The sequence below is a fragment of the Cervus canadensis genome, chromosome 21, assembly GCF_019320065.1.
Source record: "Cervus canadensis isolate Bull #8, Minnesota chromosome 21, ASM1932006v1, whole genome shotgun sequence".
Lineage (NCBI taxonomy): Eukaryota > Metazoa > Chordata > Mammalia > Artiodactyla > Cervidae > Cervus > Cervus canadensis.
The window spans coordinates 11,235,211-11,254,289 of NC_057406.1; the positions used below are offsets into that span (position 1 = coordinate 11,235,211).

The following is a 19,079-nucleotide window of genomic DNA, read 5'->3' on the forward strand; positions in this document are numbered from 1 at the left end:
AATATACAGGAAAGAGGTTAAAAACCAAAAAAACAGGGCCTCGCAGCACCTGTTGGTCAATACCAAAAAGTCTGAATTTGTGTCGTTGGAGTCCCATGAAAGGAGAAAGGCTGCTGTAGAAAAAGTATTTGAAGAAAGCATGGCTGGAATTTTTCCAAATTTCGTGATGCACAAATGTATGGATTCAAGAAACTCAGGAAACCCCAAACAGGATAAACTCAGAGAAAATCATGCCCATAAACATCATCAAACTGGTGAAAAACAGACTTTAACAAACAAAAAGCCTTGAACCAGAAATGGTACATACAGAACAATGTTTTGAACGACAGTAAATTTCTCTTAAGAAACCATGGAGTCTGGAAGACAGTGCTGAAATAACAACTGTCAACCTAGAATTCTATCTCCAGTGAAAATGTTCCTCGGGAAGGAAAGTAAAACAAAAAGATACTCTCAGATAAAGGAAAACCTTCAATACTTTCCTGTCAGCAGACCTGCTGTGAAGTAGAGGCTGAAAGAAGTTGTTCAGACTGAAGGGAAGAGTTGCCGAGGGAAGGTCGGGGCCTCGGGGTAAAGGAGGAGCAACATAAATAGTAAAAAAAATGGTCAGTGGAACAGATGTTTTTCTGCCCTCGGATTCTTTAAAATGCAAATGACTACCAAAAGCAAAAGTTACAGCAGTATCAGGAGGGGGCTTCATTGTGTGTAGATGTAACTCACAGGACAGCTGTAAGGTTGAGGGTGGTGGGGGACAGGAGCTGTGTAGTTGTAAAGCCTTTACATTTTGCTTGAAGTGGTGAAATAGCTGGGTAAACTGAAAAGTTAGATATGTATAGTGTGATTCCTAGAGCAGCCACTTAAAAAGAGAACCAATAGATAGATGAAAACCGAATGCTAAAACATTTTAATAATCCAAAAGAAGGCAAGAAAGGAGGTACCAACAGAGCAGAAGAGAGGAGAGACAAACCATGGGAATGCTAATTAAAAGAAGGCCACTTGGGAGTAATATATATGCACTACTGTGCACAAGAAAAACAACAGGGACCAATGGTATACCACAGGGGACTCTACTCAATACTTTGTAATAACCTATATGGGAAATGAACCTGAAAAAAGAATATATATGTGGCTAAATCATTTGTATACCTGAAATGAGCACAAAATTGTAAGTCAACTGTACTTAATTTTTAAAAATAGATTTTTTAAAAACTTGAAGAAAGCCAGAGATGCTATATTAATATCAAAATAGACATCAGAACAAAGAAAATTACCAGGGGTAAAGAGATACATTACATAATCATAAAAGGATCAATTCACCCGAAATACTTAGCCTGACGACAGAACTTCAGGATACTCAAAGTGACAAATGATAGAACTGAAAGAAGTTAAAACCCGCAGTTGTGCTTGGAGACTTGAGCTCCGCTTTCCATGATTGGCAGAACAAATAGCAGCAGCACGTCTGTAGGAGACTTGAATAACACTATCAACTCACTTGAGGTAATCGACGTTTATCAGACATTGCACCAACCACAGCAGGAGACAGCCTCTTCTGAGGTGCTCATGGGCCAGCACCCAAGGTCAGCTTTATCATGGGGCATAAAGCAAGCCTAAAGATTTTTAAAGAAATAGGAACCATACCGAGTATGCTCTCTGACCACAGCGGAATTGAACTAGAAACCAGTAACTGATACCTGAAATACCCGCAGAAGTTTTCAGATTAGACAACACACATCTAAATAACTGATGTGTCAGAGAGGCAAGAAAATTAGAAAACAAGCTGAATAAAGATGAAGAGACGTGTCAGATGTGAGTGAATTGGGCTGGTAGGGAAATTTATAGCGTCAGATACTTCTATTAGGAAAGAAGAAAGGTCTCAAATGGGTAATTCAGGTTCCACCTTAAGAAACTAGAAAGAAGAGCAAATTAAGCCCAAAGCAAGCAGAAGGAAGGAAAAATAGCAGAAATCAATGAAATAAAACACCGAAAAACAGAAAATCAGCAAAACCCAGAACTGGTTCTTTGAAAAAAGTAAAACTGATAAACCTAAACTCCTTGCCAGACTGATCCAGTTTACCTGTCTGTACAGGTCAATCATGACTGCCATACACGTTCCCTTCTTCTGTTCTAACTAAATATGTACATTCCCAAAAGACTTCTCCACAAATCCTCGTAGTAACTTTATTCATAAGAGAATAATAGCAGTGAGACGGTCAGATTTGCACAGATAAGTCAGAATTTGGAAGCAGCCTCTTGTGAGACCTCTTGGTTCTCGGTGCCAGGTCACCATGAAAGAGCTAGCCGTTGACCACCTGCACTATGCTTAAAGCAGTGGCGTGAGTCATAAATTACAGGCCCCTTGTGGGCAGAGACCTAATCTTATATTTTATTTGCATTCTGTGGTACCAAATAAACACAGCAAATGACCAGATCTGGATAAGTAGATAGGTATAATGTACTTAAAGTAACTCCCAGATACTTGTATATTAACCCGAGTCATTACACACCTACATATGTCTGATGTTTCTGTCCAGTTTAATGATGTTCTGCTCGGGGTGATTGAGAAGGAGCCACAGAGTGGCCCCGCTTTCCCAAAATTCCTCCCTCTTTCCAACTTCATGATGGAGATTGACACAAAGATCCTGCCTTGAGCTCAGGTCACAGCGTGCCTGAACCTGGGCAGGTGGCCGAAGATGCCGGGGGTTCCCGTGGAGAGGTTCAACCTCTCTTTGGCCTCAGGCCGCCGGGAGGAGCATAGGCTCTCCCAATCCAGCAGATTCTAAGACCTTGAGGCTTTATCTTCTGTTGTCTTAACCTTGGAATCAGTTCAGGCAGTTACTACAAAAGCAATTTGAAAGGTTAAAAGTGAGCCCTGTGTAAATTTATTACTAGGGAAATGAAAGCCGCCTTATCTGCCTGCAGATAATGGCGAGTTTATTTTTCCATTCTGAGATCCTTACTGGTATGTCTGTAGCCTCGGATAGTACTTCCTAACCTTTTGGGGGTCACAGAGCCCTTTGAGAATCTGATGGGCTTCCTGCCTGCCTCCCTCCCCCATGCCCTCAGATGTCAGCTGTTTTCCTGCTGTGGGCCAGGCCTTGTTCTGGGGGACTGTGATTTGTGCCGCCCCACCTCCAAAAGCACCTATCTGCATATGTACACACCGTCTCCCATAGAAACTTCAGGGGTTGAGTATTGAACCGCTGACGTTGTCTAGAGTCCAGAAATCCCTTCAAAGTAATTGTACGGGACCTCCCTGGTGGCACGGTGGACAAGAATCCGCCCGCCAATGCAGGGGACATAGGTTCGATCCCTGGTCCAGGGAGATCCCACAGGCCACGGAGCAACTAAGCCCGCACAGCACCAGCACTACTCAGCCTGTGCCGTAGAGCCCGCGAGCCGCAACCCCTGAGCCGAGTGCTGCAAGTACTGAAGCCCCTGCACCCTGGAGCCTCCGCAGTGAGAAGCCCACACGCCCCACCTAGAGAGTAGTGCCTGCTTGCTGCAACTAGGGGAAAGCCCGCCCAGCAACGAAAGACTCAAATACAGAATCTTAGTGTTTGCAGGAATGACAACAGAATGTTGTTCTATTCAGGACCTGGGCAGAGAGACAAAGATCCTTAAACTCGTTCAGACCGTGTTGGCAGGGACGGGGTGGGGGGTGGGGACAGGAGTTTGACCTTTCATGCCGGTCAGAAGAGGTGCCCTGTCCCATCAGTGGGCTCATTGCTATGCATGAGTGCAGTGGCCAGGGCAGCCTTCAAGGACACTCTCCCCCACCCCCCACCCCCAGCCTGTGCTTCTTAAAAAGAAGCAATTTTAAATTTACACTGTGGTCAACTAATCTTACTCATTGTCTGTAGCCTCCTCTGCCATTCTAACTGAAAAATTGATCTCTTTCCTACAAACCACAGCTCCGGAGCTAATGTGTTTTCATACGTGATTAAGGGGCGCACATCTGTGGGGACCTGACTGATGACACTTGTCACTCCAACCTTAAACCCAGAGTTGCTTTTTTGTTCTCTTGCCGGTGTTCAGCACATGAACAGGTTATCTCAAGAACTGGCCCGTTCTGAAAAGCCTGACGGACAGCAGAGCCTCACCGTGGGCTCTCGTGTTTCCGCTGTTGCCTTGTGATACCCGCGGCTCCCTGGGTTACACACTCTGTGCGGGTCCTCAGTGCTCCTCTCGCCTGGCCAGCCAGTCCACGCGGACTTCACGCCTCATCCTTTGGGACCAGGGGACTCACTGCAGACAGGCCCTCACACAGAGTTCAGGGAAAAACTCTCCTCTCAGAACTTAACAGTCTGGCACGCGTAGACGAGGACGCCCGTGTGACAGCACTGTGTGAGTGACGCACAGACTCGACCTGAGAGGAGAGTCAGAGAGAGGTCACTTTGGGGAGATTTCCCTGGTGGCCCAGTGGCTAAGACCGCGCGCTCCCAATGCAGGGGGCCCTGGTCAGGGAGCTGGATCCCACATGCCGCAACTGCAAGATCCTGCATGCCACAACTAAGAACCCAGCGTGGCCAAATAAATAAATAAATATTTTTAAAAAGAGAGGTCACTTTTATTTTATCTGAACCACAGAGACTTAACATCCTCGACTTTACCGAGAAACATCTGTGTAGCAGTGCCGTCTGGATTTATGCGCTGCTCTTACGGCTCGGCAATGACTGTATTTTATCATTTGTTTTTGAAAGCCCAGTCTGACATGCTAGAATCCTGAATCTCGGCAGAGAGTAACTGGATTCTAAAATGTTTTCTGAAATTAACAAGCGAAGAGTCTTTTGATTTCCCCTAACACAGTGCTTTGCACATGGCAATCACTCAGGACGGCTGCATCGAGTGTTTGTGTCTATTCTTGTCCAAAAATCACTTAGAAAGGAGTCTCAGATAATCAATTTGAAGCTATTGGGATGTTATTTTTAACCCACAGAAGGAAAAAATTACAATTTTTTCATGTCCTGATGGGTTTTGGAGAAAGGAAATTTTAGGCAAGAACTGGTGTTAGAATTATCCTCTATGTCAACCATAGGACCCTAATTTAACAAGGGCACCAAACCATAATTTAACTGCTTATAACCGAAAGGGCTCTGGGTTAAGTGGGGTCTGCTATTTCCATAATTATAGATTAAGGTTGAAACGAAAGATGTACAGAAACTCCAGCTTATTTTCCCTCAGTCACAAACTGGCATGAGGCCCCATTACTAAACCACTGCTGTGTGAAATCTTAGAAATTTTTCATTGATTATATATTTTTATGGTTAGTGTATTTCAGCAAAGCTATTCCTATCACTGGTAAACACTTAATTCAGTAATCTGATTTCAACATGAGGAAGTCTGTTTTTCATCAAAGCAAGTTTCTGACCTGTAAAAAATACTGTTTTATGTTTGCCTTAAACATATATTTCCCACAAACTATAATTCTATGAGACAAGACTTATTTTGCTATATCGAGATTCACTCTGGATAACACAGTTTCAGTGTGTTTTGGGAAGAATTGACGGTTTTAAGATAATGTAGGTGCTTGTCTATGTAAGCTTCAGAATACTACCATCAGATTTGACCGGAATATGCTATCTGTGTTTTCTACGACACCAAAGCACTGTTGCTTGTACACCAAGAGAAACACTTGTAAACCTGCAGATTAATTGCATTATTTGAGCTCAGAGTTGCCGGTGCCTGACAGATAGTCCATCGGGGGACTGGTGTATGATAGCCTTGTTGTAATAATAAATACACAGGAGATGAGAACATTGGTGCCCACGCAGTGTTGGGCTGTGAGAATTCACAGCTGTAGGGAGCTGATGGCAAATGCCCAGCAGCATAAGTTATGCAGAAGATCAAAGATGACCAGGTGTTTGATGCAAAATAAACTGAGGGCAGGAGCATGAGAGGGTTGGTGGAGGAGAGGCCCATGCTCTGAGTCCTGGGGAAGGTGTGGTCGGCCATGGGGAGGACCTGCCATGTCCAGACTACTACGTATAAGCCGGGATGGAGGCACCTGTCGTGAAGATGATGGTTCAAGATCTAACGTCTTGGATTTCAGTTCAACTCAACAAACTGTTGGATACACCACACTGCTCGTGATTCGGTGGAAGCAGCAATAAACACTTATGACATGGGCTTTTTTTTGTTTAGTCCAAGGATCTGTGAGAAACTATAGGAGCAAAGAAGCAGGAGTCTCGAGGAGTCTTGAAGGACAAGGCCTCAGGAGGGAAGACACATCAGAGAGCCCATACCTGTCTTCTGGGAGATTTAGGGGTTAATCAGCCAGTTTATGGGCAGAATTAAACTATAAATTTAAATGGCCAACAAAACAGAAGAAGTTGTTCCTATTTATATTTATTATCACCCGTGACTATTTCTGCTTCTTATTTTTGTGTTTATTTACTCTGTTAAATCTCCCAGACTAAAGCAAATTTTTCCTGAAATAAATAAAATTAGGAAGTTAGTATATAATTGAGAAGATTCCATGTGACTGTTCATGAACCTGAGGGCAGAGACAAGACCTCAGATTCCCCATTAGGGGAGCATAAAGACCTCTGTAGAGATTTGGAAGGTCTAATGACATAACATGCATTTGTTAGAAATGAAACCTTTGGAAGATTAACGCGTCTTTTTCTCTGAAGACACTGAATTCTCATTTACAGTTGGGAAATCCATATAATTTGATCCAAATTAGTGTACCAGTTTAGTCGAGAGGCTGATTCTTTGTCATTTTTTATGGCCTTAACTTTGTAAGGAAGTTATTTAGAAAGAGGAAGATTGTTTTCACTTCACAGCATTTGTCTAGGCTTTCTCCTGTTTCTCCCAAAATGTGTGTGTGTCAGTCACTCATAAAATAGAAGCTGCTTCTCACCCACTGGAAACCTCCAGTGTTTGGAGATCATGGGACCCCTGATTTGTGAGGTGCAATAAAACCATGTCACGTGAAAAGAACCAGACCAGGGGCCAAAGATAACAGTGCTATGTGGACTCTTGGGGCCAGTGAAGGTTCTGTCCGGGTTTGGTCAGTGGAGCTGAAGCAGAGGGTGAATGAAAGAATGTGACTTTACAGGCATTAAAGAGCATGCAGATGGAATGCGTCTTTAGTGCAGAGTCCGAATGGGGTGGAAGGGCCGGTCAGCACAAAGCAGCCATGCAGCCCGTTACCCAGCCGTGAATACAGAGCCCCCGTCTCAACCCCTGCCCTCAGACACCCCGCTTCCTGCACCCCCTTCTCCTTCCTCCCTCCACCCTCCCTTGGGTCCTTGTGAGAGTTCACATGAACCTTAGTTTAAACAAGATGAATTCCCATCCCTTATAACCAAGTCTCCAAGTCATTCAAACATAAACATTGTTTTTATACTCTATGTATTTTGTTTGTAAAGCCGGAGGAGGGGCATATTTTACGCAAACATTGAACCGGAAACAGGACTGTGGCCGCGGGAGTCTACCCCGCCTCCAGTGTGTCAGGCGTGTGAACTGCCCACCTGCACCCACCTGCAGCTCTGGCGGTTCATGACCCTCACTTTCTGACTGTTTAACTATCCTCTGGTCTTTTGGAAGGACAGTAGCTGTGTATGTGTGCATGTGCACGCACACGCACACTTAGGAACAAATGCCAGTAATCAGTCACCATCTTTGGGGTCCAGCTACAAAAACTATAAAGGGAAAATCAGGACAAGAAATCAAGCAATTCTATATTCGAGCAAAGCCTCAACAACAAGTGTTTACACCAAGTATGTGATTAGATGTTCTTGGTCCTTCCACTGGGATTATTATTCCACTCATTTGAGAAAGACTTACTGAAGGGAATGGGGTTTGAAGGAATTTTAAGATTTTGGGCTTATCCTTAAGTGCCCAGAAGAGGTTTGTGTAATTCACACTCCCTGGTTTCCATGGCTTTTCCCAGTGCAAAGAGAGGACTTAAATGCCTTCTTTCCTGCCTACTGACCTATCCTTTTGAGAAAAATTTGTGAGATTACTTTGAAAGGGAATGAGAGGGGGTGGGAGGGGCGGGAGCAGTACCACATCCGACGTCCTATCCTGCCTTCCCAGACGTCACCGTCGCAGTTCCAGCTTACCTACTGAGTAACCATATGGAAATACGGCTTGTATTTTAAAGTTGCACACATTAGCATGAATATTGCTAAAAGATCACAAACCACCTTCATGATTTGGAGTTGAAAGATTTTTGAGGCCAACTATGAAACAAATGACAAATGTCTTCAAAGAAGCGATTTAGAGAAATATTTGTTAAAACATAAACTAGATGAGTTAATCCCCAGGGAGGTTGCAGAATAACCTCACGCACCATGCTAATGAGGATCGGAGGTCCCCTAATGCAGGTGCGCTCAAGGACATCTGCTTTTCCCTCTGTGACCCTTTCAACCAGCCTCTTCAAATATCAACTTTAGACTTTTCTGCTGGAGAAATTTAAAAAGAAGAAAACACCACCATCAGATCCCATCAGCTTGTTCTCTCTCCTGTCTGTTGTACCCTCAACATTCAGATGTGAAATCTAATACAGAAATTCTGCTTTGCTCATCTTTCTTGCAGAATTAGAAGGAAAGTAGAAGGCGTAAATAGATGGCATTTTAACAGACAGGTCCCAGTGGTGATACCTTGCCTGCTGCCTCAAACATTTCTCTTTTCAACCAAGAATCCCCAAAGCATGACATAAACCAGGCCAAGGCAGTTTTTAGGCAGAATTTCACAGCTGTGTTGTTAAAGGCCTGCATTCATCAACAGGAAGAAGACTGCACCCAAAATGTGTTCATGGCATGGGGGGGCCCATCCTGGGCATCATTAACTGGTTTAGAGTGAATATCAACAGGATCTTCCTAGTCCTCCCCCCACCTTGGAGTCTCTTACCTCCAGGAGAGACATAGGAGCAGCTGAGCTGAGCCTCATGCACCAGCGTACCCCTGGAGCCCGCCTGGGTGTCGGCGGGGCGGCGGGGCAGCGGCTGGTACCCGGGCGTGGAGTGGGGGAAGAAGGCTCGCAGCATGGTGGGTCTGGGGCCCCGGAGCGCTCAGAGCATCTCCTGCTGACCGCTTAGCACCCCGTGTCCCAGGCTCGAGCTAGGCTGCAGCGACCACTCCCAAGTCTGAGAATGCCAGGAGTACACCTTCTCCCTCGGTCCTGTTCAGCTTGTCTTCTTTCCTCCCTGTGGCGCCCACTGCCCACCCCAGGCTGGCCTCGTCCTGTGGCCGCCCGGGAAGAAGGGACGCGAGATGTGATGGATCTATCAGCCCATCAGCTCGGCACCTCCCGGCTGGTGACAGGCTCTGGTTTGCGTGGGTCACCACCAGCCGCTGGGACACAGGACAGCGATAGGCCTGCCCAGCTGGGAACGCGGGCCCGAGAGGCGGGGGCTCCCGTGGAATGTGGCCCAGGCTGGGAAACTATTTTAAGGAGAAGAAAGTTAGGCCCAGTTCTGTGTGTTATCTCATGCTCTCTCTCGGGAGCGAGGACTTGGTAAATCTGTTTTTCCTCCTCGACTGTTTTAAGCTGTACATTCAAATAGCACATTAACTGGGATGAAAAGAGTTGTTTCAATATGACCCCCTTATAATCTTAAAGCCATGCTGCTTTAGAGATAAGCGGTCAGTCGGGTCCTCAGGAAACCTCTACTGTGTCCCTCCATCGCTTCAGGCCTGGCCCCCTCTCCGTTCCCCCATCAGCATCTGAAACATGTTCCCACGGATATCTTCCCCTCCGTCTGCATTTCGGGTTTCTCATAGTAATAACATAGACCGCTTTTCCATTTATGTCAATGGTTTGCTTGGCATCCGATCCTTATGAGAACCTGGTTCCTTAAGTGTCACAAGTGTGTAACATCCCCCCCCAAAATGGCAACTGATATATTTCTACTTTCATGTTCTCCTGACGAGACATAAATGGCTGCTGTTTCCTGGCTACTGGGCTTCCACTTCCTTGGTGACGTGTTTTTCTCTGCTGCTACCACTTTCCTCCTTTGGTAGTTTTGGAAAATTCCATCTCCACGGAGAGGAAGTTTTCACTGTAACCAGAGAACAGAGCAGGATCCTGGGTTTGTAACGAGGACTGAAGCCTCGTTGCGTGTTTTACGCAACGCCTTCAGGTTTCTCAGTCGCTGTGATCGTAGTGTCGGTGGTCCAATCCACTCTCGCTCAGGGGAGCACACGGCGATGGGTTGGCCTGTGGGACTCTGTACGGACAGCTAGCACCGGGGATCAGTGTCCATGGGCCAGGAAGAGTCCAGAGTCAAGTCCTGAGAGACTCACTTAATGGTCTTGGGGCGAAAGACTTTCTTTTGGCTACCAAGGCTCTCAGCGCGTAGGCTTCAAAACTCAGACTCTTTTTCCAGAGTGTCCATGTATCAGAGAGCAGTATGTGTGTGTATTTCAAAGAACGCGCAGTGGTCCGATCAAGAGAAAGCTGGGTTTTTTCTTCCATTTGCCCCGCCCCTGCACTCACAGGTAAGATAAAGATTCCTGGTGCACGGACCACAAAAATTACCCCCATTTATAGGGGTCAGATTTATAGAGTCCTTTTAAAGACATCTGCTTAACACAGCACTAAAACAACACTTCCTGTACCTTTCGCTGAGTCTTTACCGACAAGAAAGAGAAAGACCCACAGGGCCACTGGTAGGTGAGTTGGGGTGGGACAGGGGCAGTGATTAAAATATCACAAATGTTTTAATGACCAAATAATACCCATGTAATTAAATACTTTGGAAATTTAAATTAAGAAAAGTATTTTTTTAAGTATATTTTGTTGACTCTCATTGCCCTGTTGTAACTTAGCAGCTGTTTTCAGTGAAGATTTTTTAAGTGTGTATGTAGTTAATGTGTTATTGGTGTGATTAATATTACCAGATCCTCGACTAGATCTTTATAAACTTATTTTAGACCTGTTTGTGTCGTTGTTGAGTTGCTAACTAGTGTCCAACTCTTTTGAGACCCCATGGACTGTAGCCTGCCAGGCTCCTCTGTCCATGGGATTCTCCAGGCAAGAATACTGGAGCGGGTTGCCATTTCCTCCTCCAGGAGATCTTCCTGATCCAGGGACTGAACCCGAGTCTCCCACATCTCCTGCACTGGCAAGTGGATTTTTTACTGCTGAGCCGCCTGGGGAGCCTTTGGACCTGTTTGGCCTTTGCTATAAAAATGACATAGATTGTACATACTAGTATATACGACTTACTTGAAAATTAACTGAATCAATAGCAACTGTATTATGCCACATTGTTCTTTGATCACTAAATCATTAAGTCATGGTTGTATCTAGTCTTTCAAAAGTTGTAAATATTCTGTGCAGACACTTAGGAGTTGCAGATTCATTACTGAATTTTATTTTCCCAGCACTGTATTCTCACTTAAGGCCTCCAAAACCAATCTTTCAGTTAATAATACCTTTCTGGGAAAAAGGAGAAGGGAGAGAAGCTTCCAGGCCTAATATGTGTGTCAGGTGTCCAACAGTTATAGAAGATGGAGCGTGTGTGTGTGTGTGTCTGTGTGTCTGTGTGAATGTGTTTGTATGTGTGAGAGCTCTGTGTGAGCGTGTGTATATGAGATTTGTGTGTGTGTGAACGTGTTTGTATGCGTGAGTGTTCTCTCTGTATGTGAGAATGTGTGTGTGTGGTGAGTGTGTGTGTGAACATGTTTGTGTGCGTGAGCGTTCTCTGTAAGCATGTGTATGTGAGGTGGTGTGTGTGTGAACGTGTTTGTGTTCATGAGCGTTCTCTCTGTGTGTATGTGAGAAGGTGTGTGTGTGGCAAGTGTGTGTGAACGTGTTTGTATGTGTGAGAGCTCTGTGTGAGCATGTGTATATGGGAATTGTGTGTGTGTGGTGAGTGAGTGTGTGTGAACATGTTTGTGTGCGTGAGCGTTCTCTATGAGCATGTGTATATGAGAATTGTGTGTGTGGTGTGTGTGTGTGTGAACGTGTTTGTGTGCATTAGCGTTCTCTGAGCGTGTGTATGTGAGAATGTATGTGTGTGGGGAGTATGTGTGAACGTGTTTGTGTACGTGAGCGTTCTCTGTGAGCGTGTGTATGTGAGAATGTGTGTGTGGTGAGTGTGTGTGAATGTGTTTGTATGTGTGAGTGAGAGCTCTGTGTGAGCATGTGTATGTGAGAATGTGTATGTGTGAACGTGTTGTTTGTGTGAGAGTTCTGTGTGATCGTGTGTGATCGTGTGTGAAGGCATGTGAGGCAGTGACGCTGCAGAGCCGAAGGGTAGAGAGTTGGGGCTCGTCTTCAGTCTGCTCATCCGTCTAAGCATTCGCCACGTGCCTGTCGTGTCCAGGTGCTGTATTTGTAAGTATAGACAGGACACTTCAGTGTGTGTCTCTGCATGCATGTGTGTGTGCATACCTTCTCTTTGGGCTTAAAAAGCCCCAGCTCAAGGTTTTCAAGCTTCGACTCCAGCGACTAGTTCATTTATTCTACGAGTATGTACTCCCCTCATGGTGGAAAGGGGATTTGTTTCCCCTTCTTGAAGACACTGATTCACTGGTCCTCTGTGTTTCTTGCAGTGTCCATCTATGGAATTTGGTTTTATGACAAGGAAGAGTGCCAAAGAATTGCAGAGCTTATGAAGAAGTAAGTGCTGTGGGATGTGTTCTATGTTTCTGAGTGTGTGGGACTGCACCACGGGGTAAACAGAGCCCGTCTCTGACAGCAGCCCCTTCACCGTGCTTAGGAACACCTTCACCATTACTCACCAGATGAAAAATAAGCGTAAATGACAATGTCTCACGCTTCCACATGGTAAGATTTATTGTGTAGGGTAGTCCTCTTCTTTTTTTTTCTGTGCATGTGATCTGTAATATCAGTTTTTCTGGATAACAGTTTTCCTTAATACCATCCTCGTTTATAAATTAGCAGCTTTTTCCTCTGAAAAGCTATTGGTATATCTCAGTGAGGAGAGCATTCAGAGTGTTTCTGAAAGGCTGCCCCACCTCCTCTGGGGTCCCCGTGCCCTCCTGCCCCAAGGACTCCCCTCCATCTGCCTGTGGGTCTTGAACCCCCCTCCCATGTAACTCTTCGAGGGCTTTGCTGAGTCTTTGTTTTCAATATCTTCAGAAATATCTGAGCTAATACTAGTTTAGTGATCAGCAGATGGACTCTCTCTCTCTCTTTTGTGTTCCTAGTCTTTTTTCTATTAATCTTGCGAGGCCTTGTTGACTGGTGCCGGTCGGCATGAGGCTGGGGGGTACTTACATGACTGTCTCCTGGTCCCGCTCTTGCTCCCCTGATGACCTGAGAGGACTCCCAGGTCAGCACGCTCTATCAGCACGCTCTATCTATAGACTCCCAGGTCTATCAACCCTCTGAGGTTCTCGAGCCGCAGGGCCACTCACGGGAAGGGAGTTATTTCCCTGCATTCCTGTGGCTGGTTCAGAGCTTGGGAGCGAGTGAGCTTCCTGCATGCCATGACCCTGGGCCGGGACTGGGCTCAGCCATACATGGAATCCAGCTGCCTCCCACACAGGCTCAAGCGAGCAGCTCCATCTGCAACAGAACCAACCGTTTGTCAGTTTTAAATCCTAGGTCAATGAAATGGCCAAAGTAGCAGGGAAGCATATATACTACCATCTGTAAAGTAGACGGCCAGTGGGCATTTGCTTGTATGGCTCAGGGACCTCAAGCCAGTGCCCTGTGAGAACTGGGGGTGGAAGGTGGGAGGGAGGCTCAAGAAGGGGGGCCACATGCAAACCTGTGGCTGGTTCCTGTTGATGTATGGCTCAAAAGTGGCCCTGAAATGTGGGCTGTGGGGAGCACTTTTTTATGGATAAGACTGATTTCTAAAAAGCCGAGCTGGTGAGAGCTAATTTTAGGTAAGCAGCTCAGGCTGCAGATGGTGATTAAGTGTGTTCAAACTGGTATTTACCACCGTAACAGCTAGTTCCTAGAACATTCCTGTGATTGTAAACTGTGCGGTGGATAATAATAGCAGGGCTTCATATAGATTAAAAGGTATCGTGTCCCCCAGCCGGGAGGCCATGTGAAGACACTCAGGTTCTGTGGCGATTCCTCAGCAGCTGGGGCAGGACCTGCTTGGTGACGAGCAATTAGCCAAGTGCAATGCATGTGGACTCCCCACCCATCCTCAGAGTTGAGCCTCAGCGAACACGCAGCTTTCTTTCCCCGCAAACTTCATGGCAGTGATGGGGAAGTGTGAGCTATGGTCAGAGCCCTCCTATAGGAGGGAGACGTGTCCCCATGCCAGCGGGGAAGCGGTCTGGCCTCCCCTCTGCAAGGTTTTCAGGAGAACAGAAGGTGCTTCCCAGTGCTGTGTTTTCACGCCCCCTCTTCTGGGGTGGGACCTTCGCTGTGCTTCTAAACCACCCGGGACACAGGGGCTGGGCTCAGCTGTGCTTCAACTCCCAGGCACTTTGGAAGAAGGGGGAGACTGGATCTGCCGTGTTGGGAACCCAGTCTCCAGGTTGAGAACCCTGAATTGGGTTCCCCAGCAGTTCAGGGGTCCCTCCAAACGCTCACAATAAGGAGTCACAGACTTTTTCTGAGAAGGACCCAATAGAGAATACTTTCAGCCTTGCAGGGCCACCTGGCCTCTGTCCCAGCCCCTCAACCCTGCCCTGGCTGGGTGACAGCTGCCACAGGACACTGGGCAGGGCGGAGGCCACCCCCCTCCAGATGCAGTCCTGTGGTCAGTGAGCTTGGGATCTCGACTCCCATGTCTCTCCCATCAGTTCCAGCAGTCTTTTTTCTAATATGACTGTAGCAAGATAAAAACAACTGGGTGAGAACTGGCTGGTTGTGTTGAGCTGTCTTTTCTGGTGTGGATCTCCCCTCTATTTTTCTAGCCTCACTCAGTACGAACAGCTGAAAGCCCACCACGGAGCGGGAGCCGGGGCCTCACCTGTGAGCCTTGGCTCAGGAGAGGGCAAGGAGGCCGACATCTTGCGGATGCTGACCAAGGCCAAAGACGAGTACACGAAGGTGAGTCCCATCCCCACGGTGACGCAGACTCCGATTCCAGCTGGGGACCTGCCCGCTGAGGCAGACTTGGTGCCATTCCTTCTGCCAAACAGAACTGTATGAGAAATGCCATCTTTGTTGACTTTTAGTAGACTGAAGACTGTTTGCTTTTAAGTGGATTAAAACGCAGCCCCAGGGGCTTCCCTGGTGGCTCTGTGGTAAAGAATCCACCTGCCAATGCAAGAGATGCAGGTTCGATTCCTGGGTCAGGAAGATCCCCTGGAGGAGGAAATGGAACCCACTCCAGTGTTCTTGCCTGGAGAATCCCATGGAGGGCTACGGTCTACAGGGTCGCAAAGAGTTGGATGTGACTTAGCAACTGAAAAACAGCAACAAAAACACATCATGTGCATAGTGTTCATCGCTCAGCTGAGAGATAAGTAACAGAAGACGCTCTTCCTCCTGCCGTCACCAGCCAGGTCGTGTCCAGAAGCACCTGCACAGTCACACTGTCCTTGCTCCGTATCCTTCTCGCCTTCTCACTGCCCAGGTGTGACACCTGGGCCGCTCCGGGGCACCCACCATGTGACCTGGGCAGTCCAGCCTCGCCGCCCCTGGGGGAGCCGCTTCTCCCTCTGCTCATCCATCAGCAGAGGACATCTTTGAAGGCTCTCTCCACGTGTTCTCTGTCCCTCATGTGGCTTCTGACCCACCCACCAGGGGTACCTGCGCTGAGAGCCCCCAAGTGGGGCAGGTCTGCTCACGTCTGTGTCACCCACTCTTCCGACACACAGAGTGTGGGCATCAGAAGCGGCCCGGGCCTGGGTATGGGAAGGTGGGCGTGGAAACACTGCCCTTTCTCAGGAGTCTTGCTGTGAGAGCGTGGATCTCCAGTGACCACAAGTCTTCAGGACGACAGAGTGCTGGATGTTGGGCACATCCCAGGAGCTCTGATTGAGTCTTACACTGACTGAGCGCTAAGGCCTCTGCAACTCCAAACCTCTGACACGTGTGATAATCCCGGAAAGTGAGAGAGGAAATGCTTTGAGCTGGAGGAAGGTGATATTGATAAAACAAAGCCTGGCAGCACTACAAATGACTTTTTACATGAAGTTAATAGAGTAATTTGAAAAACTTGTTTTGGACAGTATTTTATGTTTTCTCCCTGAAGAAGCAAATGCCTGTGAATCTGCTATGAAGTAGCCGCACCGTGACCTTGAGCTTCCTCCTCCATTAGACTTGGTTGGAGGGCAGGTGAGGTGCGGGGAGTGGCTGGACCACGGGGGCCAAGGGCTGTGGGGCTACATGCCGAGTCTTCAGAAGTGGCCTGTTTTGAAGAACATCTGTGCACACGTATAACTGAACCACTTTTCTGAACACCTAAAGCTAGTACAATTTTATAGGTCAACTATACTGCAATAAAAAAATTAAATAATCAGTGGACTATTCTGTATTTAAGACTGTTTTGTGGTTTAAGGCAAAAAGGAAGATTTGTCCTCTGGATATAGCTCTGACTTAGCTATGAAATTAAAGAAAGTATTGATGTTCAACTAGAAGATTTAGTGGAGAAAGGGAGATCAGTGGAGAAATAACTCCAGAAAGAATGAAGAGAGCCAAAGCAAAAACAGCACCCAGCTGTGGGTGTGACTGGTGATGGAAGCAAGGTCCAATGCTGTAAAGAGCAGTATTGCATAGGAACCTGGAATATTAGGTCCATGAATCAAGGCAATTTGGAAGTGGTCAAACAGGAGATGGCAAGAGTGAACATCGACATTTTAGGAATCAGCAAACTAAAATGGACTGGAATGGGTGAATTTAACTCAGATGACCATTATATCTACTACTGTGGGCAATAATCCCTTAGAAGAAATGGAGTAGCCATCGTAGTCAACAAAAAAGTCCGAAATGCAGTACTTGGATGCAATCTGAAAAACAACAGAATGATCTGTTTGTTTCCAAGGCAAACCATTCAAGATCACAGCAACTCAAGTCTATGCCTCAACCAATAACGCTGAAGAAGCTGAAGTTGAACGGTTCTATGAAGATCTACAAGACCTTCTAGAACTAACACCCAAAAAAGATGTCCTTTTCATTATAGGGGACTGGAATGCAAAAGCAGGAAGTCAAGAGATACCTGGAAAATTGTAGTCGCTCAGTCGTGTCCGACTCTTTTCGATCCCATGGACTGTAGCCCACCAGGCTTCTCTGTCCATGGGATTTTCCAGGCAAGAGTACTGGAGGGATTGCCATTTCCTTCTCCAGGGGGTCTTCCTGACCCAGGGATCAAACCCAGGTCTCCCACATTGCAGGCAGACGCTTTACCCTCTGAGCCTGGAGTAACAGGCAAATCTGGCCTTGGAGCACAAAACGAAGCAGGTCAAAGGCTAACAGAGTTTTGCCAAGAGAACGCATTGATCATAGCAAACACGCTCTTCCAACAACACAACAGAAGACTCTATATATGGCCATCACCAGATGGTCAGTACCGAAATCAAAGATTGATTATATTCTTTGCAACCTAAGATGGAGAAGGTCTATACAGTCAGCAAAAACAAGACCGGGAGCTGACTGTGGCTCAGATCATGGACTCCTTATTGCCAAATTCAGACTTAAATTGAACAAAGTAGGGAAAACCACTAGACCATTCAGGTATGACCTAAGTCAAATCCCTTACAATTATACAGTGGAAGAGACTAAAAGATTCAAGAGGTTAGATCTGATAGACAGTGTGCCTGAAGAACTATAGATGGAGGTTAGTGACATTGTACAAGAGGCAATGATCAAGACCCAAGAAAAAGAAATGCAAAAAGGCAAAATGGTTGTCTGAGGAGGTCTTACAAATAGCTGATCCATGGCTGATTCATGTCAATGTATGACAAAAACCACTACAATATTGTAAAGTAATTAGCCTCCAACTAATAAAAATAAATGGAAAAAAAAATAGCTGAGAAAAGAGAAGCTAAAGGCAAAGGAGAAAAGGAAAGATATACCCATTTGAATGCAGAGTTCCAAAGAATATCAAGGAGAGATAAGAAAGCCTTCCTCAGTGATCAATGCAAAGAAATAGAGGAAAATAATAGAATGGGAAAGACTAGAGATCTCTTCAAGAAAATTAGAGATACCAAGGGAACATTTCATGCAAAGATGGGCACAGTAAAGGACAGAAATGGTATAGACCTAACAGAAGCAGAAGATATTAAAAAGAGGTGGCAAGAATACACAGAACTATACAAAAAAGATCTTCATGACCCAGATAATCACAATGGTGTGATCACTCACCTAGAGCCAGACATCCTGGACTGCAAAGTGAAGTGGGCCTTAGGAAGCATTACTATGAACAAAGCTAGTGGAGGTGATGAAATTCCAGTTGAGCTATTTCAAATCCTAAAAGATGATGCTGTGAAAGTGCTGCACTCAATATGCCAGCAAATTTGGAAAACTCAGCAGTGGCCACAGGACTGGGAGAGGTCAGTTTTCATTCCAATCCCAAAGAAACAGAATGCCAAAGAATGTTCAAACCACCGCACAATTGCACTCATCTCACACGCTAGCAAAGTAATGCTCAAAATTCTCCAAGCCAGGCTTCAGCAATACGTGAACCGTGAACTTACAGATATTCAAGCTGGATTTAGAAAAGACAGAGGAACCAGAAATCAAGTTGCCAGCATCCGCTGGATCATCAAAAAAGCAGGAGAGTTCCAGAAAAACATCTACTTCTGCTTTATTGACTACGCCAAAGTCTTTGACTGTGTGGATCACAACCAAACTGTGGAAAATTCTTAAAGAGATGGGAACACCAGACCACCTGACCTGTGTCCTGAGAAATCTATATGCAGGTCAAGAAGCAACAGTTAGAACTGGACAAAGAATAACAGGCTGGTTCCAAATTGGGAAAGGAGTACATCAAGGCTATATATTGTCACCCTGCTTATTTAACTTATATGCAGAGTACATCATGTGAAATGCTGGGCTGGATGAAGCACAAGCTGGAATCAAAGATTGCCGGGAGAAATATCAATAACCTCAGATATGCAGAAAGTGAAGAAAAACTAAAGAGCCTCTTGATAAAAGTGAAAAAGTTGGCTTAAAACTCAACATTCAGAAAACTAAGATCTTGGCATCCAGTCCCATCACTTCATGGGAAATAGATGGGGAAACAATGC

The 19,079-nt window shown here is 46.0% G+C and overlaps 2 protein-coding genes across 20 annotated transcripts in view; one reads left to right on the top strand and one right to left on the bottom strand.

The window, feature by feature from the left end:
- CACNA1C (calcium voltage-gated channel subunit alpha1 C) overlaps nucleotides 1-9,206 on the bottom strand; it is a 449,723-nt gene extending 440,517 nt beyond the window's left edge. For 9 of the 16 annotated variants that reach the window (XM_043441743.1, XM_043441753.1, XM_043441748.1 and 6 more), the window contains exon 1: nucleotides 8,857-9,205. In XM_043441743.1, the coding sequence (XP_043297678.1) occupies nucleotides 8,857-8,992 (136 nt within the window). In that variant the 5' untranslated portion in view covers nucleotides 8,993-9,205. Of the gene's footprint in view, nucleotides 1-8,856 lie in introns of all 16 variants that reach the window. The other 7 variants (XM_043441757.1, XM_043441755.1, XM_043441752.1 and 4 more) reach the window with 2 other exon arrangements.
- DCP1B (decapping mRNA 1B) overlaps nucleotides 1-19,079 on the top strand; it is a 41,944-nt gene that overhangs the window by 13,420 nt on the left and 9,445 nt on the right. For all 4 annotated transcript variants that reach the window (XM_043441759.1, XM_043441760.1, XM_043441761.1 and 1 more), the window contains exons 4-5: nucleotides 12,507-12,573; nucleotides 14,802-14,937. In XM_043441759.1, the coding sequence (XP_043297694.1) occupies nucleotides 12,507-12,573; nucleotides 14,802-14,937 (203 nt within the window). The remainder of the gene's footprint in view (nucleotides 1-12,506; nucleotides 12,574-14,801; nucleotides 14,938-19,079) is intronic.